The sequence below is a fragment of the Miscanthus floridulus genome, chromosome 16 (genome assembly GCF_019320115.1).
Source record: "Miscanthus floridulus cultivar M001 chromosome 16, ASM1932011v1, whole genome shotgun sequence".
Taxonomy (NCBI): domain Eukaryota; kingdom Viridiplantae; phylum Streptophyta; class Magnoliopsida; order Poales; family Poaceae; genus Miscanthus; species Miscanthus floridulus.
In genome coordinates, this window is record NC_089595.1 from 88782624 (window position 1) to 88807801 (window position 25178).

A 25178-nucleotide genomic window follows, 5' to 3' on the forward strand; every position below is an offset into this window, starting at 1 on the left:
TTAGTTCCGGTTGGAGCTACAAACCGGGACTAAAGGTCTCTCTATTCTCGAGCGCGAAAAATACCGGGACTAAAGCCAAATTTCGAGGTGGGATCAAATGTCGTTTCTCTACTGGTGATTACTGGTGAGTAAACCAAAAAGAAAAACACTATATACAATAAATTTACATTTATCTAACAGCCTAATACATGTGATGGTGCAAAAAAGGCACCATTCCTTTTCTCCCAAGCGTATTGTACAAAAACAATTTTCTACGATTATTCATAGCTTATACTGACTTTGCAAGCAAAGCAACTACTCCCTCAAGATTGTAAATCAGTGACATTTTGAACAAGGGCTGCGTTAAATTTTTAGAACTTTGATTGTAGAAGCTTTTTAGCTTATTTAGTCAAACTCTATGTTCACATGTATAGATTTGTCTTGAAAAGTACTTCCATAAAACATAATTTTTAAGATGTTCATTTATATTCTAATAGAAAATAGTGGTTAAATCTTTATTTGGAGATCTTGTCATTGTGTCGAAAACATCTATTAGTTGCAAACAATATGAAGTAGCACATTAAGTACCGATCTATATATATAGGGAGAGTATATTCAGTAGCCAGCTACAAAATAAGTTAGTCTGTAGCCACCTCCATTTACAATAATTTTATATACTAATTTACGATAATGTCAATACATATTTACGATAGTCGGGTTACTATAACACATGGGGGTATTTACCATAACGTTATAATAAACCACTTAGTAAGGAGTTACTGTAATCTCGTAAATTAACATAGTAATTATCGTAACTCAAAGTGGCTACAGAATAAGCTATTTTGTAGCCAGCTATAGGGTAGTAGTTATATATATATATATATATATATATATATATATATATATATATATATATATATATATTATAATCCTAACCTCATTAGCGTTGTATCTCAACATGCAAGTTATTCACCTCAGCAATGCACTATCACAAGCAATCCACCAGCACATGCAATTATGATATCCACGTCAACGAACCACGTAAGCATTTAGTTATCCATGTCAGCATGTCACGCAATACAACATTGAATGATAATAGTTTATTTCTTTATATAAGTAATTATATATAGTCTAATTTTATTCTAAATCATCTGTAATTCCCGCAGCAACGAGCAGTACTTTGTAGGTCCAACTATGTTTCATGACAATATGTAATATTAAGTAACAATTTATTACCATATATTTTATGTTTTTGACATATGTTGACACTGTTACTAATGTATAACAAAAATATACAAACTTTACCATAGAACTTTGACATTAAAATATACAAACCATTTTTCGTAACAAACAAAAGACATGTTTAGATCTTTTAGCTGCCAATAATTAACTAGTTAATAGCTCATAACTAATATTAACTAGTTAATAATTCATAGCTAATATTAGCTGGTTTGACCCAACGAGAAAAATAGTTGTTAGTCGGGTATAGTTAATAATTAGCTAAACTGTTAGTTCTATTTAGATACAAAGGACCTAATTACTAGCAGTTAACTATTAGATTTATGGATCCAAACAGGGTCTAAATTGATCACATCATTTCTTGAAGAAAAAACGTTTATCTAAAAATATTTTCAACTAAAATGTCTATGCATCGTAATTCTGACTCTTAGGGCCTGTTTGGTTCGCCTAGTAGCTACTAAATTTAGTAGCTTTTAGTCACTTTAGTAACTTTTCAACCAAACGCTATGACTAAAAGCTACTAAAAAAACTTTATTCCTCTCTAGGAACTCTGGAGTTACTAAAAGTGACTAAACCGTTTAGTAGCTACTAAAGTCTAGTAGCTCGAACCAAACACCCCTTGTACTAGTCGCTTGACTAAACAAAGTAGATTCCTGTAGCAGAGGGAGTTCACTTTACATCACCTATGACCTATCATGTTAACGCATAATTAAGAAGGACTAAAGTTACTAGCCTCCAGACTCAAAAGTACAAGCCTGACGATAATGATCGCCTTCAACTAACGCTCACATGGTACAGCTGCTGTGGCATGCCGACCCCCGGTTCAAATCTACCGTCCTATTCATCACCAGTTCACCTGACCCACCACACACACGAGGACAGAGGAGAGGAGCAAAAAAAGACACGGGACACCAGCCCGCCGGCGGCGACAGGGTGCGTGTCCGTGTCGTGCGTGCGTGTGCGCCGAGCAAATTCCCCGCCCGGCCCCGAGCCGACGTGGCTCGGCATCCTCTCCACTCTCTCTTCTCTTGCTCCACCTCCAAGCACCACCGAATCAGTGAGTGGGAGCAGCAGCAGCGAGTGGGAGCGCAGAGGAGAGAGGGAATCCCATGTCTCCGCCCCTCTCTGGAGCAGATCCTCGGTGAGCCGGCGTGGAGCTGCTGCGGTAGAAAAAAGCCAGCTGAGCATGCGAGCGCCTGATCCGCCCGCAGGCCGCAGCGCGATCGGGATCGATGGGCGGGGAGGCGCCGGAGCCCCGGTGGCTGACCCCCGAGGAGATGCAGGACCTGGTGATTGGGTTCGTCGAGGACCCGCGCGACCGGGAGGCCGCGTCGCTGGTGTGCCGCCGGTGGCACCGCGTCGAAGCGCTCTCGCGGAAGCACGTCACGGTGCCCTTCTGCTACGCCGTGTCCCCGGCGCGCCTGCTCGCGCAGTTCCCGCGGCTCGAGTCGCTGGCCGTGAAGGGGAAGCCCCGCGCGGCCATGTACGGCCTCATACCCGACGACTGGGGCGCCTACGCCCGCCCCTGGGTCACCGAGCTCGCCGCGCCGCTCGAGTGCCTCAAGGCGCTCCACCTCCGCCGCATGGTCGTCACGGACAACGACCTCGCCGAGCTCGTCCGTGCCAGGGGCCACATGCTGCAGGAGCTCAAGCTCGACAAGTGCACCGGCTTCTCCACGGATGGACTCCGCCTCGTTGCCCACTCCTGCAGGTACTCGTACTCCTCGATTCTCTTGCTCTTGTTAGCTCCGATCTGGGTGCTGGAGGAAGTAAGATCGAATTGGGGTTACTGAGATGGTGACAATGAGGGGGCGTAGCTACTGTCTAGTCGTTGATTCCATTTAACGGTTGTGGAGTCATAGCACCCATCACTTTCTGCAAGTAGAAACTTGTGCTACCTTACGGAGAGTTTTTACCAAAAAGCAGGTTTGAGATCTAGCGCTAAAAATTGGGTGGACTGCCCTCAAATGATTAGAGATCCTAACTCCTAATCATAGAAGATCCGCAGAAGTCTTAGGAGTGCATCTTCAAACCTGTATCATTACAGTTCGTGGCTTCTGCTGTAGATTTCTCCAAAAAAGAAAGTTTAATTGATGGTGTTAATTGTGAATAATTTGATTATGGGATGCCTTATTCGATATATATTATATATAAAGAAAAGTTGAGTCATCGAGCAAACCACTGGGAACATGGAAAGGTTGGGCTGTGTTTTGCCTTTGGATAGATCTACCAGAAAAGGAGTCTTTAAATGACCCCAAATTTACGTGTAGCATGATTGTTGGGAATATTTAATGCAATTCCAGTTAAATTAAAACAAGGATAATATCCACTGGCTGAGTTGAACTTCTGTGATTCTCTTGGCTCTAAAATTTTAACAAAATGCCCAAGCAACATGTAAACAGTGGCGTAGGTCTATCATTTTCTGTATGCTGCTAGGAGCTTTTGGTGTTTCCTGATCACCCCCGTGACATACAGTTTTAGGTGTCAGGACAGGGATTGCTATTCGTTGATTGCTTAAAAAGGGGGTTACATTTATTTGCCTGTAGGCTGTAGTGCATCCTTTTGTTATTTGGTTCTCCCCTTTAGTATTCTTTTAGCTGCTAATATTGTGACGAAATCATCACACTAACTTGTGGTGCTAAATTTCATCAGATCACTGAGAACTTTGTTTCTGGAAGAATGTCAAATTAACGATAAAGGCAGGGAATGGATCCACGATCTTGCAGTCAGCTGTCCTGTTCTGACAACATTGAATTTCCACATGACTGAGCTTCAAGTGATGCCAGCTGACCTAGAGCTTCTTGCAAAGAGCTGCAAGTCACTGATTTCCTTGAAGATTAGTGACTGTGATCTTTCAGATTTGATAGGGTTCTTCCAATTTGCCACAGCACTGGAAGAATTTGCTGGAGGGACATTCAATGAGCAAGGGGAACTCACCATGTATGGGAATGTCAGATTTCCGTCAAGACTATGCTCCTTGGGACTTACTTTCATGGGAACAAATGAAATGCCTATTATATTTCCTTTGTCTGCAATACTGAAGAAGCTGGATTTGCAGTACACTTTCCTCACCACTGAAGACCATTGCCAGCTTATTGCAAAATGTCCGAACTTACTAGTTCTCGCGGTAATATCTCCTGCTCGTGTAAATTATGAAGATACTCAATTGACGATCTTTTTTTTTATCGTAATTGACATTATATATTCTTGTTTTCAATAGGTGAGGAATGTGATTGGAGATAGAGGATTAGGTGTTGTTGCAGATACGTGCAAGAAGCTCCAAAGGCTCAGAATTGAGCGAGGAGACGATGAAGGAGGTGTGCAAGAAGAGCAAGGAGGGGTCTCTCAAGTGGGCTTGACGGCTATAGCCGTAGGTTGCCGTGAACTGGAATACATAGCTGCCTATGTGTCTGATATAACCAATAGGGCCCTGGAATCTATCGGGACATTCTGCAAAAAGCTCCATGACTTCCGGCTTGTTCTTCTTGATAGAGAAGAGAGGATAACAGAATTGCCACTGGACATTGGTGTCCGAGCTTTGTTGAGGGGCTGCACCAAACTTCGGAGGTTTGCTCTGTACTTGAGACCAGGAGGGCTCTCAGATGCAGGTCTCGGCTACATTGGACAGTGCAGTGGGAACATCCAATACATGCTTCTCGGTAATGTTGGGGAAACTGATGATGGATTGTTCAGTTTCGCATTGGGATGCGTAAACCTGCGAAAGCTTGAACTCAGGAGCTGTTGCTTCAGCGAGCGAGCTCTGGCCCTCGCAATACTACGTATGCCTTCCCTGAGGTACGTATGGGTTCAGGGCTACAAAGCGTCTCAAACCGGCCGAGACCTCATGCTCATGGCGAGGCCCTTCTGGAACATAGAGTTTACACCTCCCAATTCCGAGAACGCAGGTCGGTTGATGGAAGATGGGGAACCTTGTGTAGATAGTCATGCTCAGATACTTGCATACCACTCCCTCGCCGGTAAGAGGTTGGACTGCCCACAATCTGTGGTCCCTTTGTATCCTGCGTGAGTGTAAATAGACTAAGCTGGTGCCTGCTTTCTCCCACGTCCTTGCTTCCTTAGCCTCCTCCTGGTCAACAAGAACGATGTTGATAACTTGGATATGTGGTTATTGTATGGATCTAGATGGCTAGCTGCTACGTACTGTAATAAGCTACTAGTGGCTGAGATGTCCTGGAATAAGCCCTTGCTATTTTCGCCTGTACTGCTATCTAATCCTAGGAAGATGTATACTAGTAATAAGTAACGGTGGAAGATGTGAGTCTTGCTTGCTCGCCCTGATTTGTGCTATTGGAGGTATAAGAATACCTGGGTTTTGGCCGCCTACTTTGAGCATTGAGATGTGTGTGGTTGCTCCAGAGTTGACGATGAGACAAAACCAAGACTGGTTTTGTATGTTATTATAATATGTGCTTGCTGAGTATATAAAGTTACTATGCCAGGGCCATGAAATTTCTCTTTATGATAAATGATATTTTGCAGGGGAGATCCATACAAAACCAAGACTGATTTTGTATGTTTGGCTAATGGTTTATGCGGCTGATAAGCCAGCTGATGCTGATTTGTTATGAGAGAAAAATACTGTAACATGGCTAATAAGTTCAAGTGAACACAGAGGGGGCGAACACCAATTTGATTGCAGGTGCCGTAGCTATGATTGGCAATTGGCATCTCCTCTGGTGTGTATCGCGGACGTGGCTCCAAGCAAGAAGGCGACCTCCTGTTATCAAGACCAAAAGGCCGTGCGAAAGAAGAGGCGCAATCGCATAGCGCCACACCACACCACACGGCACGATGATTTGGCCACTAGTTTTTAAACTTTTAAAGGGCTAGCGTACAAAAGTTGCGTAGGAGTCTGCATCTCGCGTGACGAGTGGGGGAAGCCGGACCTCACCGCGACAACGACGGCCGTGTGACCGTGTCCAGCACTACGAAAACGCCAACGGGGAAGCGACTGAGGCTGCTGATCCTGCGATCCAGTGCACAGTCAGTTGTCTGTCTTCGCCTCTTCGTACGCACGAAATGCTACGAACGAAGCTATTTTTAACTTCTTCTTTGTCGTGAACACTTTTTGTTGCGACATTTTACGGTGCGTCTATCGTCCTGCTGCGATCCGATGCGCCACGCTCTGCCAAGCCTGCGTTCCCGCGTCCGCGCCCCCGCACCACGCTCTCGGGCAGCCGGGGGTCAATTCCCATTCCCCGCGCCCTATTTTCTTTTCTTCCGAAAAAAAAATGTCGCTCTACCTGCCGACCGCATCTCTGCCCGTGGGGGAGGACACGGCCGCTGCCGCCCGCCCTGCGCGGCCTCACGCTGGAGGAGCTCGCGACGGCGGTGTGGCCATGGAGGACGAGGAGCCCGTAGACTCGCCGGCCTCCGCCATCGTGGACTGAGCGTTCCACCTGCAGCCTGCCCTGCCTTCCTCCTTCGGATCTGCATCGGAGGGGAAGTTGCAGTCCCACTCCCACCTCGATGCACGGGACTCGACGCAGGGGTTAGCGCCGCCGCTGCGGCCTCAGCGCGAGGGCGGCCCAGGGGCGTGCCGTCGCCTGGAGACACGGTGGCCAAGGGGGTGGGTGCCGCCATGGCCTCAACGCGTGACGGACGATGGCTGGCACCATCGCTGCCTGGAGTCCGAGATTTGGAACGGCCCACATTGATCTAGCAGTTGCGACTCTCGACTCTAGGTACGATTCGATTTGACCGTCTCTTCCCCATGTCCTTGATGGAGGCAGGTCCCCCGATGGCGTTGGCTCGCCTTCGCCTCCGCCTCCGCCTCCTCGACCGCTACGGTCTCCTGTCGCCGGCGCTCTCTGCGACGGCGCTGCGGTCCTCGCGAGGTTGTTGCACTCGAGCCGTTCGACGGAATGCCGCTGCGGGGGTGGGGTTGACTGCTGACTGCGTCTCTCTTGACTTTGGGGGTGTGGTTTTCTTCCTACAGGCCTGCGCGCGCTCTGCACGCTCTCCACCACGCTGCAGTCCGGCGCCGGCGAGGATGAGATCGAGCGCATCCGCCGCGAGTTCGAGGACGCCAAGCGCAACTACCTCAGCATCCCCGCCGCCATCAAGGACATGCCCAAGATGAACCCGCAAGGTTGGGAAAACCAATTTCGATTGCGCATTCGCTTCCCTATCCTCCTATCCGTCTTGCTTAACAGATCGGTTCTTCAGAGTATTAACATTGCTGGCCTGGGACGCTGTCGCTGGTTTCAGGCATTTACGTCAACAAGAACGTCAAGTTGGACGACCTCCAGGTCTACGGCTTCGACTACAACTACACGCTGTCGCACTACTCCGACCACCTGCAGTGCCTCATCTACGATCTTGCCAAAATGCACTTGGTCAATGAGGTTTGCTTCCTCTCTTTTCCTTGGGTGTCATCGCATCATTTGCATGGATGACAGAATGCTGCGTTGTGGTTTCTGAGCGGACCTGATGTTTTCTGAGTTGAAGTATCCTGAGAGTTGCTTGCAGTACGAGTATGACCGCACCTTCCCCATCAGGGGTCTGTACTATGACAGACTTAAAGGGTGCCTTCTCAAGCTTGATTTCTTCGGCTCTATTGAACCAGATGGTTGCTTCTTTGGGCGGCAGAGGGTAATATGCTCTCTACTTAAATAAATATGCAAGCTTTAGTTCCTTTACAAGATATATATTGAGAAGTTTGTTAGCCTTGTTTTTGATGTTGTCTGGTTTACGCCATTATTATTGGGTTAATTCATATGTAAACATTTAGGCTCACACAATGTGATAGATTGTCTGACAGCGGTTGTCTGTTGATCTCAAACTTCATTGTTTTATCCATTCTTTTCTCAAACGGTTGCATCCAACTTGCAAGACTAGCTCATGCATACTTGAGTTTCTTGTCATACTATGTTTAGAAGTTTGTCTATGCTGACTGTTTTTTGGTTTATGCATTAGTTACATATTTAGGATATTGATATGTAAATATGTAGGTTCTCTTCTCATGAGCAACCACTCTGTCTGTTGTTTATTAACTGTTGAACTCAAACTTTGGCTGGTGTATTTAGTTAAATACATCTGAACATAGATTACACATGTTGATAGTTTAAAGAATTTCTATGAGATATTTTTATGCTTTTTCTTTGTCTTCTCCAACAATAATTACATTATGTAAAAATATGTCTATTGACATCCTATTAATACAATTTCTTACCTTAATGCTTGTTAATCAGCTGAGTTTGAGTGAGATAAAAGAGCTCTATGGCACACGTCATATTGGCAGAGATCAAGCTCATCAGCTTGTTGGGCTGATGGATGTCTTCTGTTTTAGTGAGGTACACTTGGATTCATCTGAGCCTTAGTTGTATTCTTTTCTTTTTACTCTGTGTCGTTTTACTTACAGAATAGTAATATCAGTTGCCTTATAGGCATGTCAACTGGACCACCATATTATCACCCAGTATGGTTAATGCTTTGTTCAAAAGTTAATTAGATTTTATATGTTCTGTTTTCATATATCAACTTTATGCGTATTAGATCATTCTTCAAGGGCATGTAGCTATGCATGTAGTTCTGACCTGCCATGTGGAGCGATGTTTTGCACTTATAGACGACGACGACAACAACAACAACAACAACAAAGCCTTTAAGTCCCAAACAAGTTAGGGTAGGCTAGAGTTGAAACCCAACAGAAGCAATCAAGGTTCAGGCACGTGAATAACTGTCTTCCAAGCACTCCTATCCAAGGCTAAGTCTTTGGGTATATTCCATCTTTTCAAGTCTCCTTTTATTGCCTCTACCCAAGTCAACTTCGGTCTTCCTCTGCCTCTCTTCACGTTACTATCCTGGCCTAGGATTCCACTACGCACCGGTGCCTCTGGAGGTCTCCGTTGGACATGTCCAAACCATCTCAACCGGTGTTGGACAAGCTTCTCTTCAATTGGTGCTACCCCTAATCTATCACGTATATCATCGTTCCGAACTTGATCCCTTCTTGAATGACCGCAAATCCAACGCAACATACGCATTTCCGCGACACTTATCTGTTGAACATGTCGTCTTTTCGTAGGCCAACATTCTGCACCATACAACATAGCAGGTCTAATCGCCGTCCTATAAAACTTGCCTTTTAGCTTCTGTGGTATCCTTTTGTCACATAGGACACCAGATGCTTGCCGCCACTTCATCCACCCTGCTTTGATTCTATGGCTAACATCTTCATCAATATCCCCGTCTCTCTGTAGCATTGATCCTAAATATCGAAAGGTATCATTCCTAGGCACTACTTGACCTTCCAAACTAATATCTTCCTCCTCCCGAATAGTAGTGCCGAAGTCACATCTCATATACTCAGTTTTAGTTCTACTGAGTCTAAAACCTTTGGACTCCAAAGTCTCCCGCCATAACTCCAGTTTCTGATTCACTCCTGTTCGGCTTTCATCAACTAGCACAACATCGTCCGCGAATACACCAAGGGATGTCCCCTTGTATGCCCCTTGTGACCTCATCCATTACTAAGGCAAACAAATAAGGGCTCAAAGCTGACCCTTGATGTAGTCCTATCCTAATCGGGAAGTCATCCGTGTCTCCATCACTTGTTCGAACTCTAGTCACAACATTGTTGTACATGTCCTTAATGAGCCCGACGTACTTCGTTGGGACTTTATGTTTGTCCAAAGCCCACCACATAACATTCCTTGATATTTTATCATAAGCCTTCTCCAAGTCAATAAAAACCATGTGTAGGTCCTTCTTCTTCTCCCTATACCGCTCCATAACTTGTCTTATTAAGAAAATGGCTTCCATGGTTGACCTTCCGGGCATGAAACCAAATTGGTTCATAGAGACCCGCGTTATTGCTCTCAAGCGATGCTCGATAACTCTCTCCCATAGCTTCATAGTATGACTCATCAACTTAATTCCCCAGTAATTAGTACAACTTTGAATATCCCCTTTAGTTGCACTTATAGACAATGCCACATAATAGTAACTAGAGCTATTATGTACTGAGTTTAGTATCATGTACTGTTTTTAATTTAAGTAATTTCTCTGAGATCATACCGTGCAACTAAACTGACTTTCTTTGTGACCATATCAGTTGTAAAAGGAAATGAACCCAACTCTTCCACGATTCCATACCTGTCTCTGGTAGTGCTAACCAAAATAGAAACCAAAAGTGATACAAGAAACTTGGAAAAGGGCTACTGAATTAGAAGGGGAAGTGAACTAATCTATGACCTAGAAACAAAAGAAAGGTGGATCTATATGCACTTCCTCTGGAAATATGACCCGAGTGGTACTTCTTTTTTATTTCCCGCCATAATACATTCTAATTTTAACTATGGGATGATCATTTCTTCACAGGCATGTCTGATTGCTGATATTGTTCAGCACTTTATAGATGTAATACTGGAGTTTGATCCATCTTACGTATACGAGGATGTAAACCAATCGATTCAGCATGTTCACAGAAGTGGTTTAATTCACCGGCAAATTCTTTCTGAGCCTCAGAAACTTCTGATAAAAAAAAGTAGGTGGCACACTTTTATTGATTTTTTTAATCTGAAGTTTTAAATATCAATGATTTAACCTTATGCTGCTGACAGCCTGTTCGCTTGCTCGTAAACGATCGTAAATTTCCAGCCGGGAACAATGTCTTTCTGATATGTTATCTCTAAGACTGTTGCCTCACCTGTGACCTGCAGAGCCAGGTGTTCCGTTTCTTGAAGATGCTTAAAGAGAAAGGGAAAAGGCTATTTCTTCTTACTAATTCGCCTTTCTACTTTGTAGATGGAGGGATGCATTATTTGCTAGAGGTTTTGTTTCTAAATTTAAATCTGCTTGTATGTTTGTCAATATTGTCAAAGTACTTTAGTCAAATTGCATACTAGGGAACTTTTGTTGCTACAACAGTGTACCAGATTGTTATTAATATACAATTAAAAGTAAAAAGGTTAGATCTGAACCTATGAGTAAAGTACTTTGACAATTTGAAGAAAGACAACCATCTTAGTAGTAGTAGGGATTTATTTCCAATGATGTGTTGTCATTCTGTTCATATTTGATATATATGTGAACTGGCATGACATATGTTTACAACTTTTGCTCATTCAACATTGTCGTGTCTTCTTCGCAGGCTCTCAGATTATTCTTTGCCGTGTCTTCTTGGAAAATTGCAGGTATGTCACCTTGAGTTGGTAATTTCAGTTAATGTTATCTGAGAGCTTGCAGGTTTGGTGTTAGAGATGATTTCTCTGTTGGCATCACTATATGGTGTTTCTTTTCTGGATAGTTTCGATGCAAAGTTCTATGCTTAATAATGAAAACATAATATTCTTATTATTACTAAACTGTAAGGCTTGCAGGTTGAAAATTTTAGTATGTGACTATGTGGATATGACTCTTTGTGCATACGATTGATAATTTTAGTATGCAACTCTGCACGAATTCTAATTAACCCATTTAACCAACAAACATGGATGAATTTCAGCATGTTTATCAAACAAAAAGAATTACTTTCACTTTGAAGAATGATTTGGAGGTTTTGATTCCACATGAGGACCTGGTCTGGAATAGGCAGGACGAGGAAACCATGAGGACCACCTCTCAGGTTGGTTTCCTCCCACCCACCTGAGATTGATCCCTCTCTCTCCCCTTTTTGGATTGCTCGCGAATGTGCTCAGGTCTTTTGTCCATTGGTTTTGTGTCTCTGAAACTGAATGTTGCAGATTGACCGTGTGAGTTGAAGTGGACTGTGTTAGTGTTGTGGTGACAGGATAAATTAAGGATGATTCACCCTGGTTTTATCCATATCATTTTATTAATCAGGTGGAGTCAATGATATATGATTTTGAACTTGTGTTGCTTTATGCAGGTTCAAATATGTGATTATGAACTTATCTTCTTTGAGCCTGCAATGCTGAATTTTTTTTTCTAAATTTTTCATGGTAGAAAACATTGTGCATTCCTTTTGCTTTTGGATTATTATATGTTTATGAAATTGAGATCTTGAAACAGTCATATCTTTGGATTATTGGGGTTGCATAAACACTTTTAATACGAGCTGATCCTATTATAATTAAAGTGGTACAAAAGATGGTCTGAATTCCTACTCAACCATGTCCCCTACGCCTGCCAGGAGTTGATCTTGTGCTTGTGCAGCGCCGTCTGAATAATGTATTGTTTTAGGTAAATGCATGTGTCTCTTGTCCCCAAGATGTCTTCCAGTGAGGTCTTGTTAATTCATTTGGTTTATGAAAGCTTTGATATTAGCATTGTGGTCTAAATAGTGCCTTGTTTGATAGTTTGGTAGTAAACTTAATATGTTTTTTCATTCATGAATTTCTAATTCCCTACATCATCTGCTTTTTTTCAGATTAGTATGCTCTAGTATGCTAACTTTGATTTTATTTGTTACTTGTAATATTTGCATGGTTAGAAATCTCGGTTCATTAACCTTGTACCTATCAAAAGATTTCACAAATGAAATAGTATATCAGTTACTGAACTGCAAGTTTAGTAACCTTGAGCCATACTTGAACTATTTGCAAGCTTAATTAATTGAAATAGTGGCCTGTTAGAAAGGAGTATTACTTGTGATAAATTGAATGGTCAAACACTCAAACCACCATGTTGTCTAACTAAAAAAAAAGACCGATATCTGCAAGAGTCTGAATATGCAACGCATCAGGTTAAGATTTTCTCGCAAGTTGCACTAGCTGACTGAAGAGTGTTATTGGTTTTCCTTTGGTTGGACATAAGGGTGCTATGAAACAATTGATTGCAACATGTCTGATTACATTTGAATTGGTAGCAGGACAACGATGGAATCAATAGGTCTGCAACACTGGCCTCCTCGAGCTGCCAGCGCTCAAGATGTTGGCAACCTTGAGGAGATTGACCAGGAAACCGCATAGTAGATGACGTCCCTCTTCGCCACCAGCATTCACAGGCTCACGATCTTCTCGATAAGGTGGCAGTGCTCAGTGATCTGCTTCACGTTCCCATTCCCGGTTAATTAGTGCTGACACATATACTTCAAAAAATGGAGAGTCTGGTTTCTCCCGGTTAATTAGTGCTGACACAGATACTTTAAAAAATGGAGAGTCTGGTTTAAAGACTTTGCAGTGGACAATATCTATTTTGAGTGTCTTAATAATTTTTGATAGTTTTTGTTAGGAACCTAACTAACTTTATACAAAGGTTTCGATTGTATCTATGTCATCCAAGTTTTCTGTTGCAATAAGTTTTCGTCGTACTCCCTCTGGTTTGCAAATATTTGATGTTTGGAAATATTGGACAAGGTTTGAAATATCATTGAAGCCACAAGTTTGTGCTGCAATATTAGAGAGGGGAGATGGGTTAGTAGGCATGTAACTTGCCATGTGCCCCTTGTGTACGTAACTCGTCATGTGTCCCTCGTGTATGTAACTCGCAATGTGCTTGTGTGGCTGCTAGATGGTCTTGTCTTACCAAGAACAAGTCAAACTCTTGTGTATATGTTGTTTCGTTGCAATGGGCATAGACCTAGGTTTCTTCGTCTTACCAGTGTTTTTACATAGCCAATTGTACGTAGCGCTATCTATATCCATAGCAAGATCTAATATCAGGATCTTGACAGTGTTAATTGTTGAGAAGAACATGAACAAGGGGAAGAAACTGTTAAATGATAATATTCCCAATGAATATCATCTATAAAGAGGTTCTAGCTCTATAGACAAGATAATATTGCATGTTAATATTTTTTTTTCATGATAATCAAAAGTACCTTTATTAAACAATATTGTTATTTATCGTGCGATCTGTGTGTTTTAAGTACAAAAGTTTTGTTGTCATATAGCAACGCACGGACACGCTACTGTAAAAAAAAAATAATAATAATGCAACTACGTCACGGTAGCAGACAGCTTGGGCCACGGTTCTCATTTTACTTGCCACGGCAAGTTAGGACTTGCGGCCCATGCATTGCATCCGGGATCCGGCTTCCTCCGGTCCTCCCCATGTTTTAAAAGTTCAGGGAGATGGCTTACCCGGTTTTAGAGTTCAGGGAGAAAAACAGACTTTTGAAAAAAGTCTACATTACCTCCCTCAACTTTTGTAAAAGTTTATTTTTTCTGTCTGAACTCTAAAATCGGCTAAACCACCTTCCTGAACTTTTAAAACTATTCGTTTTATCTCCCTCCCTGGTTATAAGCGGTTTTCAAAGGCGGTTTTGTCTTTTTTTTTATTTCGGCTGAATTTTTAAAAAATCATAGAAAATCACACAAAAATTATAAAATAGAAAATTTAATTTTGTTGGACTCCACATATGTAGATCTACACAGTGAACATATAATAGGGTATGATTTAGTACAAAATTTTTGTTATAGCTTTAGATCTATGCTTTTCTGTAATTAATTCATAACTACAGTTTCTATGGTCCAATTGTGGTAAAAATTTTATGGTGGACTAATTATTGTATGCTTGAATTGTAGTAAAAATTTCATACTCATTGGATCATATATAACTTAGTTATAGATTTATAAATACTTTATAACAAGCATACACCTAAATAAATCTATAACTAAGTTATACATGATCCAATGAGTATCAAATTTTTACTATAATTCGAACATACAATAATTGACCCACCATAAAATTTTTACCATAACTGGACCATAAAATCTGCAGCTATGAATCAATTATACAAAAGCATAGATCTAAAGCTACAGCAAAAAAATTATACTTAAGCATACCATATTATATGTTCAATGTGTAGATCTACTCATGTGCAGTCTAAAAAAATGGATTTTCCATTTTATAAATTTTTTTGTTTACTATGATTTTTCAAAGATTCAGCCGAAATAAATAAAAATTAGAAAGACAAAACCGCATTTGAAAACCGCTTATAACCGGTCAGGTTGGTAAAATGGACGGTTTTAAAAGTTCAGGGAGGTGGCTTACCTGGTTTTAGAGTTTAGGGAGGAAAAACAGACTTTTGTAAAAATTAAAGAATGTAATGTGGACTTTTTCCACCATAGTTATACTCAGGCTGTCCAGCGCACAAAAAGCACACGGCATCACGGCCCTCTGTTCACGATCGTCCAGAAAGCCCAGCGTCGTTACCGTGGACTCGTGGAGACGCCGCAAGATCTAACGAAGAGCCCACGGAGCTTCCCAGCCCAATGTGCTTAGCGGCGAACGGCCCCACGTCGGAAAGCCCGAAGAATCCCGCTAGGCCGTGGAGTCCCCCTGCCCCCTTGTCTCGGACGCTGGCCCACTACGGCGCCACCTCCCCTCCGCCTCTCCCCGGCTGATCTTCGTACGGCAACGGCGCTCTCTCCTACTCCTCTCCCTTCCACCGCTCCTGACGATTCCGGTACCCTGCTTGTAAGTTGTCTGAACTCCGAACTAGGACGTACGTTACAATACAACTAGAAACCCAGGCGCGGCTTTGCCGTGCCCTACTAGATCGTCCAGTTATTGGAGTCCATCATAATAACTTATAGCAAAAGGTTGAGAGGTCATCACTGATAAGCTATGTTGTGTCTTTGGTGCTACATCCCGTGCTGATAGTTCGCTTTTGCTCTTCATTGTCAATAATAATAAACAACATATCTCAAATGGAAATGAGCTCCAAATAAATACAAAATAAAAATTATTTTTTATCATAAAAAATCATGGATTTAACAATAAATTGCACGATGGTGCGAAATAGCACACTGCATAAAGGTTATATATTATAATTACCAAAGTAGCTAAATAGAGCAAGATGAAGGATTATATTTTCCAAAGCAATTCCACTGTTTTTCTAGAATTACCCACTTGACAATCAAGGGTTAAAATGACACACTTTGTACAATGGTGGAATTGCCATACTCATTTTGGGATTACTTATGATTTTCCTCGCACTACTATATGACATTTTGCTGTACTATAGTCAGAAATTTAGACTGCCACTAAGCCAGGCTTCAATCTGAATGAGAAATTAGGAAGATAAGAAAAATAACATTCCAGGCTCCTAGTACATGTACCTTCATTGGCTTCTTGGAGGCACCTACAAATTCTATTATATACATAAACATATGTAGGTGAAACCGTGAAAGTCAATGGAAATTTTGTGATTTACTTTTGTCGTCGTTTTTAGCAGGGTAGTGTAGGAAGTCAATAACTCTCAATTCATTGTAAATATCTACCTTTGCTTTCAACTTAATAAAACGACAGAACTCCTACCATATTCGCTCAAAAAATTGGATAGAAGTAATGCCCATCTCAGATAAAGAGTGCTGCATAGAAGAGCACAGTACAAGTGTTTTGAGCACTATATTTTACCCATACACAGGTTTGTTCGGTTTGGATAGTACCTGCGACACCTTCTTGGAGCTAAATACGCGCGAAAAAAAATTGACCTGGTTCTAGAAACGAACAACCCAGTATGCAGATTAAAAATAACAAAAAAATGGTAATGAAGTATAATATGATTGAAATGCAATCAAATTATTTTTTTAAAAAAATTATAAATGAGATACAGCAGGTTAGGAGGTAATTATACATACACAGAACTGATTTGTTTAATATACAGCAAGCAGGTGCATAACGAATTGCCTGATGCTCTGACATTTCAATTTGAATAGTAGGGTCCTAAGAACTTGACTGAATATGAATATATAAATAGTATAGTAACAAGCAATGCTTTTTTAGCACATGATGACATGTAAAGCACAAAGGGCATTAGTACCACAATAATAAGAAAATGAATTTTTTTGATTTTGCATATGGAAACTAATCTGCACCTGGTTTCTAGCCATTTGTACAACAAACTGAACTATCTAACTGATATAACTAAATACCTAAGCTGTGTACTTAACTGTTAATGGAAATGCAGATCAAGGAACTATAAAAGGTTTTGGAAAATAGATTATTGCAGGACTCTCCATGGAGACGAAGCGAGAACTCTGAGGTGAAGATAGCGGCACCACAGCGGGCAGCCGAAGGGAGCGAGTCAGTGCGGGTCCTAGGATTTTGAGGGCCCTCTGGCGAACTTGTCGCGACGACCCCTCTCGATAAATGTTTCTTAGATAACATTCTAAAATTCTAACACATGACCTAAATTACAAGAAAAGCATAACTATATGAGTACAAAGTACTAGACAAAAATTGAACAAGGAAAAAAAACCTAGGGCCCAGACAATTTGGATATGAACTTATTCAGAACCAAGATTCACAAATCACAAAAGGGCAGAAGGCAATAACCAAGATCAGATGTCGTCGTCTTCGTCGAGCCCTGCTTCAGCTGCCTGGTCGCCGTCGTCGTCTGGAACGCCGTTGTCTGGCTTCTGGAAGATTAGAACTCGAGCATCGGTGTCTCGGTGATCTGCGCTGGTGATCGCGTGGTGAACTGGTGATCGGCGTTGCGTCTCTCGCAGTCTCCTGTCTCGCCAGAAATCCGGAAGTCGCGACTCGCGATCGCTATGTGCGCGTGTGCGGGTGTTGGTGGCTCGGCTCCTTGCCTCCTGGAAAGAAAGAGGCCGACGACTCCTTTTGTTGATGGACCGCTGCATCTTCTCATTAATCTTAAATTCTAATGGACTATAGCTAAAGGGTATGGAGTATTATATACTTGGGCTTGGGCCCCATCCCGCGAGGGCCCTCGGCTGTCGCACCTCCTGCCCACCCCTTAGGGCCGGCACTGGAGCGAGTCCGGGGACCGAGCTAGGCGGAACGTACTGGTGCCAGTCGGCAAGCGTCTGCTACCATGGTTGCCACATACCTGTTCTCGCTGGGAGATGTTAGATATTTAGGAACAATCGTTGTACAGATAAATGCTGTATTACAGCGAAGCAAAAAAAATCCAAAGGCAGTTCCTGTTCTCTTCTTCGCAAGCATTTAGCATTGTGATTTAGCATAAGAAAAATGCAAGTTCATTTCCTTGTGTTGGATTTTTTTGTACTATCCTTGAAGATTATGTGTTCACATCACTGAATCTGAATTGCCAGCAGTAAGCCTATTTTTGTGACGTAAATTATGAATTGACATTGCACTTCGCCCTGTCAGTTTGAATATACTAACAGCCCATCAGAAGAGTAAACAGGAGGCAAAAAGTTGGTACAAATTACCAGTTTCGAAGCTATTCCAGTATGTTACTTTAACCCATCCTTTTTTTGCCTCATTCCAACTGCATAAAAAATATGTTAGGTGGCGAAATGCTTAGCATATTCAAAGTACGTGAGGCATATACAGTAAACAGGGAAAACCTAGTTCAGTGTTATGACATGTTTATAATGCTCGGTACATACAGAAGGGATGCGGCATCAATAACATATTGTTAAGTGCAAATTCTACAAAAAAATAGTTCTTTATTTCCTACCTTCTTTGAGGTATAATCTTGCATATTATCACATATGACATCCAGGAGTTGTAGAACAAGCTCACTGAGCCTGCACCGTATATAGAACCAAGCATATAAATATAAAAGTAAGCAATGAAATATGTGTATATGGTAGATAAGTATGTGAGGCCACACGATGCTTGTGAAGAACTAAAGATGGACTGGTCTCCTTGTGGAATGTTAATTAAGGTATAATTTCAATAAATATTTGTCCAGTAAATATGTATGTGGCATGCTATTTTTTTACCTGTTGTCGGGTACCATAGAACGGGGTACCCCGAGCGTACACCAAAAGGATCACTTAAATCCCATCAAAAAACAAAGCTAGAGGGTAAGTCATGGGCTCATCACCGGCCACGTCCGAGCCCACCAGGCTCTCCACCTCGCCTCGAGCCTCGCACAGGAGGTCTCGGCGTCCTGACGCAATCTCCGCCTCGCGCGAGGCCTCTCACGGGAGGCCTCGGCAAGGAGCCCAATCTCCGTCTCGCCCGAGGCCCCGTGCATACAACCTTGAATGAGATAGCTATTCTCCGTATCGCTCGAGGCCGGCTTGTCGATAGCCCGTCGCCCCCGCCTCGACCGGTCCTCCCGACAGCATGTCACGTCCCATTAATATGTCAACCACTCCCGCAATCTCAGCCGGACGGCGGCTCGACACCGCGGAGTGGCCAACGGGACACAAGGTCGCATCAGCGCCATACCGGCTGAGACAGAGCACGGCGGGGATTACCGGCAACTGTATTCTGATGCTGTGCCCACGATCGGCGCCCGCACTACACTGTGCCCCACGATCCCCGCCTCGAAAACAACACGACATGGGCAGCCTGGCCTGGGTCATCATCGCCTCCAAACCAGCACACCAGATCAACCGCTCCCTCCGGGCCTCGGCACTCTGCACCAGGGTCTCAGCTATCTCGGGATTCACGTCTACCGAGACCCCCCACCGCGATTCGGCCTCGGCACCGACCGAGCCTCGGCCTCGCGCACAGTCAATCCACAGCGACCCGCACGCTGACCGCTGCACCCGCTCTGAGGCAGCCCAGGAGCTCCCATGACGCACATGATCGGATGTGATCAGCACGTCGCCCCAGCGCTCCAAGGACGGACCACTCCGACGACCACACCGCCACAGGAACGGGCTACAGGGCTCGGACACGCCGCCTCTGTTCACACGACACCGTATAGTTAGCACATGTACTGTCCTTGTCCTTCCTTCAGACTATAAAAGGAGAGGACTTGGGCCATTTTGGGGGGGAGACAGACACACACAAAAAAAAACACCCTGTAACACGCATACTCACCCGCTGTCTGAGAACAACGTCTCAAGCAGCCCCCATCACTCCGTGTCGAGACCTGGGATCAGCTCCCTCTCTCACCCAGCTTGTACCCCCTACTACAAGCACCTCGGTGCAAGGAATACAAGATCAATCTCTCAGACTGGATGTAGGGCATCGATCGCCTGAACCAGTATAAGCCTTGTGTCTCTTTGCATCACCATTCGGGGTCGGGAACACGCAATACAAATTTACTAGTTGGTTGAGGACCCCTCGGTCCGAAACACCGACAGTTGGCGCACCAGGTAGGGGCGTCTGCGTGTCAGTTTCGTCATCCCAACAGGTTACGGATGGCAGACCCCGTACGACCGCTGCGTCTTGGCACGGTGATCTGGTTCGGGGGCCTAGAGTTCATGTCTCTGGGGCATGAGTACGACATGGTACTCCTCACGCCACGAGCCCCACCGACCGACTACGATGTCACGCACCGGCAGCCCAGGCGCAGGCGACGCCCGAGCGGCCGCTCTCGCCGCGCTCGCCAAGCACGACGTGAGCAGGATCACCCCGATGCCACGCGAACCCAGGGCGACACATCGCTCTCCGCCGGAATCCTATGACCAGCTGTTGGCGCAAGGTCCTTGGTTGGGGACCTGTCTAGCCTGAGCCTGGACAAGAGAAAAATGCCGGTGGCGTGCGGCGACGCCCCGTCATCAAGCTCCGCTCCACCACTCCTGGAGGAGCCAACTCCGGCGGAGTAGAGCCAGGTGACGGCGCCATCCCCATACCCCTTCGGGTTGAGAAATGCCGCCGCCTCCTATGCTTACGCCTACGCTTCCGCTCACGCGGATCCCTCGGGACGCGGCCAACGCTTTGCCCTCGACTTCGACACCACCGCGTCGACCCACACCCACGCCGATTCCTCGGAGGAGGATGAGGCGTGGGCCGGAGTGGATTTCTCCGGACTCCACGACCCTGGAGCCATGCGCCGCCTCTTGGCTGCAAGCGACTACTGCTTTGGCTACTCCGACTCTGACGACGAGGGCACCTATGACCCCACTCGTGAGTGTTTCCACGTCGGGCTCGGGATGCCGAGGGCGGGCGAGGAGGACGAGGGGGCGGGTAGCTGTTCCCCACTTCGCCCGGGTATAGGCGCTGCCACACCTCCACGCATTGTCCTGCCGGCAGCACGGAACGAGAACCTCGCCCTTGCGCGACCTCAACGCCCGGACCTGGAACAGCTCCGGGAGCTCCAGGCCAAGGTCGAACAAGACCGACTCCTTCTACAGCAGCTTTGAGACTCTCTCGAACAGGAGCAGCGAGGTTGCGGCGATGGCGGAGGAGCCCGACGAAGGGCCCACGATGTGCATCACCGCATCCACGACGACGAAGGGAGTGAGCAACCCCCAGTCTTCAATCACGCTAGCCAGAACATCGCGGCTGCGGCAATGCTGGTCCGTGCGATGCCCGAGCCTTCTACTACGGAGGGGCGACGGGTTCGTGGCGAGCTCCGAGATCTCCTAGAGACCGCCGCGGTACAGTAGGCCGAGAGTTCCGCCTCCCGATGGCACGGGGGCGCCTCGAACCTGCCCGTGGCACCGCCTCGGCAGGATAGGGAAGCCTCGGTTCGTCCCGAGCCCGCTCGAGCACCGATAGCCCACAGGGTCCCCTTGCTTCTTGACCACCTCGGCAATCGACGCGAGGTGTAGGGAGACCATGAGGTGGTCAGCAGGCGACGATGCCATGACAACGAGGGGCCCGCCCGGGGCTACCACCCACACCGAGGTGGCCGTTATGATAGTGAGGAGGACCGCAATCCTTCTCCTGAGCCGCCAGGCCCTCGGGTCTTCAGCAGAGCCATCCGCACTGCACATTTTCTAGCCCGGTTTCGGCAACCAGCCAATCTCGCGAAGTATAGCGGCGAGACCAATCCCGAACTCTGGCTTGCCGATTACCGCCTGGCCTGTCAGCTAGGTGGCGCGGACGATGACCTGCTCATCATCCGCAACCTCCCCTTGCTCTTGTCAGACTCGGTGCGAGCCTGGCTCGAGCACCTTCCTCCCTCACAAATCCACGACTGGCGCGACTTGGTTAGGATCTTTGTCGGGAACTTCCAGGGCACATACGTGCGCCCTGGGAACTCCTGTGATCTTAAGAGCTGTCGCCAGAAACCAGACAAGTCTCCAAACATACATGCGCCCTGGGAACTTCATCCGGTGCTTCTCCAAACAGTGCACCGAATTGCCCAGCGTCAGTGACTCAGAAATCGTCCAGGCTTTCCTCTCCGGCACCACCTGCCATGACTTGGTCCGAGAGTTAGGTCAAAACGTGCCGCGCTCAGCTGCCGTGCTCCTCGACATCGCCACCAACTTCGCCTCGGGCGAAGAAGCTGTTGGAGCCATCTTCCCCGACAGCGACGCCAAGGGGAAGCGGAGGGACGAGGCCCCCGAGGCCTCAGCCTCCCACCTCCCCAAGAGAAAGAAAAAGGGCCGCCTAGGAAAGCAGGAGGTCCTGGTGGCTGATCTGGTCGCGGCCGCAGAACGCAAGAATCCTCGAGGCCTCAAGGGCCCTAGGCCCTTCGACGACATGCTTAGGAAACCTTGCACGTACCATCAGGGCCCGGTAAAGCACGCCCTCAAGGATTGCTCCATGCTTCGGCGTTACTACGCCAAGCTCGAGCCCCCCAACGATGACACCAAACCAAAAGGGGCCGGCGACCGGGACAATGACAAGGATGATGGGTTCCCCGAGGTTCACAACGCCTTCATGATCTTTGGTGGACCCTCGGCGTGCCTCATAGCACGCCAGCGGAAGAGGGAGCGCCGAGAGGTCTTCTCAGTCAAGGTGGCCACTCCCCGATACCTCGACTGGTCTCGAGAAGCAATCACCTTTGATCGAGATGACCACCCCGACCATGTCCCGAATCCCGGGCAATACCCGCTTGTTGTCGACCCAATCGTCGGCAACACCCGGCTCACCAAGGTATTGATGGACGGAGGCAGCGGCCTCAACATCCTCTACGCTAGCACCCTATAGCTCCTAGAGATCGACCGTTCACGGCTCCGAGGTGACGTCGCGCCCTTCCATGGCATCGTGCCGGGGAAACGCATGTGACCCCTCGGGCGCATCGACCTTCCCGTCTGTTTCGGCACCCCATCTAACTACCGCAAGGAGGTACTTACCTTAGAGGTGGTCGGATTCAGGGGAACCTACCACGCCATCCTAGGGCAGCCGTGCTACACCAAGTTTATGGCGGTCCCCAACTACACCTACCTCAAGCTCAAGATGTCGGGTCCCAACGGCGTCATCACGATCGAGTCCACGTACGAGCATGCGTACGACTGCGACGTCGAGTGCATCGAATACGCCGAGGCTCTCATGGAAGTCGAGACCCTCATCGTCGACCTCGACCGGCTCGGCAGCCAGCTGCCCGAGCCCAAGCGTTGAGCCAGGACGTTCAAGCCCGCGGAGGCCATCAAACTCGTCCTAGTCGACCCCGCCTGCCCCGATGAATGGGCACTGAGGATAAGCACCACCCTCGACATCAAATAGGAGGCCGTGCTCGTCGACTTTCTCCGCGCAAACGCCGACATGTTCGCGTGGAGTCCCTCAGACATGCCGGGCATACCAAGGGAGGTCGCCGAGCACGCCTTAGACATCCGGGCTAGCTCCAGACCGGTGAAGCAGCGCCTGCGTTGATTCGACGAGGAAAAGCATAGGACCATCGGCGAGGAGGTGCAGAAACTATTGGCAGCCGGGTTCATCAGGGAAGTATCCCATCCAGAGTGGTTAGCTAACCCTGTGTTGGTCAAAAAGAAAACTGGGAAATGGAGGATGTGTGTAGACTACACCAGTTTGAACAAAGCCTGTCCAAAAGTCCCCTTCCCATTACCTCGAATCGATCAAATCGTTGACTCCACTGCGGGATGTGAGACTTTGTCTTTCCTGGACGCATATTCTGGCTACCATCAGATCAAGATGAAAGAGTCTGACCAGCTCGCGACTTCTTTCATCACCCCATTCGGCATGTACTGCTACGTGACTATGCCTTTCGGCCTCAGAAACGCAGGGGCCACTTACCAGCGGTGCATGACCTAGGTCTTTGGCGACCACATTGGGTGAACCGTCGAGGCCTATGTGGACGACATTGTAGTCAAATCTAGAAAGGCCGAGGATCTCGTCGATGACTTGAAGATAGCCTTCAAATGCCTTACAGAGAAGGGCATCAAGCTCAATCCCGAGAAGTGTGTGTTCGGGGTCCCCCGAGGCATGCTCTTGAGATTCATAGTCTCAGAACGCGGCATCGAAGCCAACCCAGAAAAGGTCTCGGGCGTAACCAGCATGGGACCAATCAGAGACCTCAAAGGAGTACAGAGGGTCATGGGATGCCTTGCGGCCCTGAGCCGCTTCATCTCGCGCCTCGACGAAAAAGGCTTGCCTCTGTACCGCCTCTTGAGAAAATCCAAACGCTTTTCTTGGACCCCCGAGGCCGAAGAGGCCCTCGCCAAGCTTAAAGCGCTGCTCACCAATCCTCCCATCCTAGTACCACCGGCGAAGGACGAGGCCCTCTTACTATACGTCGCCGCAACAACTCAAGTGGTCAGCGCGGCCGTAGTGGTAGAGAGGCAGGAAGAGAGGCATGCTCTACCCATCCAACGACATGTCTACTTCATTAGCGAAGTGCTCTCCGAGACCAAAGCACGCTACCCCACATCCAAAAGCTTATCTACGCCGTAGTCTTGGCTCGACGAAAAATTGCGCCACTACTTCGAGTCCCACCCGGTAACGATAATATCATCTTTCCCCCTGGGAGAGATAATCCATAACCGGGAGGCCTCGGGTAGGATAGCCAAATGGGCCGTCGAACTTATGGGCGAAGCCTTGACCTTTGCGCCTCGGAAAGCAATCAAGTCTCAGGTCCTGGCCGATTTTGTGGCTGAGTGGACCGACACCCAACTGCCACCTGCTCAAATTCAGACGGAGTGTTGGACCATGTACTTCGACGGGTCCCTGATGAAGACCGGGGTAGGCGCGGGTCTGCTCTTCATCTCGCCCCTCGGAGTACATATGCGCTACATGGTTCGGCTCCACTTCGCTGCCTCCAACAACGTAGCCGAGTATGAGGCCCTCATCAACGGCTTACAGATCTCCATCGAGCTTGGAGTACGGCGTCTCGACGTCCAAGGCGACTCATAGCTCGTCGTCGATCAAGTCATGAAGGAGTCAAACTGCCTTGACCCCAAAATGGAGGCTTACTGCAAGATGGTACGTCGTCTAGAAGACAAGTTCGACGGTCTCGAACTAAACCACATCACGCGGAAGTACAACGAGGCCGCCGACGA

The 25178-nt window shown here is 46.5% G+C and overlaps 2 protein-coding genes across 16 annotated transcripts; both read left to right on the forward strand.

Moving 5' to 3' along the window:
• Positions 1-2089: 2089 nt before the first annotated feature.
• On the forward strand, positions 2090-5643 carry LOC136512396 (coronatine-insensitive protein homolog 1b-like). Its single transcript, XM_066506361.1, has 3 exons — positions 2090-2929; positions 3871-4345; positions 4439-5643. Exons 1-3 carry the CDS (start codon positions 2451-2453, stop codon positions 5243-5245), a joined length of 1761 nt encoding a protein of 586 aa, XP_066362458.1. The 5' UTR covers positions 2090-2450; the 3' UTR covers positions 5246-5643.
• Positions 5644-6342: 699 nt separating this feature from the next.
• LOC136512715 (uncharacterized) lies at positions 6343-13515 on the forward strand. 15 transcript variants are annotated; one of them, XM_066506713.1, is made up of 10 exons: positions 6343-7076; positions 7178-7330; positions 7450-7586; positions 7684-7833; positions 8433-8534; positions 10564-10729; positions 10905-11015; positions 11336-11378; positions 11690-11809; positions 13016-13515. In XM_066506713.1, the coding sequence occupies exons 1-7, from the start codon at positions 6953-6955 to the stop codon at positions 10934-10936; spliced, it is 864 nt and encodes a 287-aa protein (XP_066362810.1). In that variant the 5' UTR covers positions 6343-6952; the 3' UTR covers positions 10937-11015; positions 11336-11378; positions 11690-11809; positions 13016-13515. The 15 variants fall into 15 exon arrangements, with proteins under 15 accessions (XP_066362810.1, XP_066362806.1, XP_066362809.1 ...); XM_066506709.1 differs by adding exons at positions 11928-12027; positions 12338-12387 and having other exon boundaries at positions 10564-11809; positions 13013-13515; XM_066506712.1 differs by having other exon boundaries at positions 11336-11809.
• The last annotated feature ends 11663 nt before the right edge of the window (positions 13516-25178 follow it).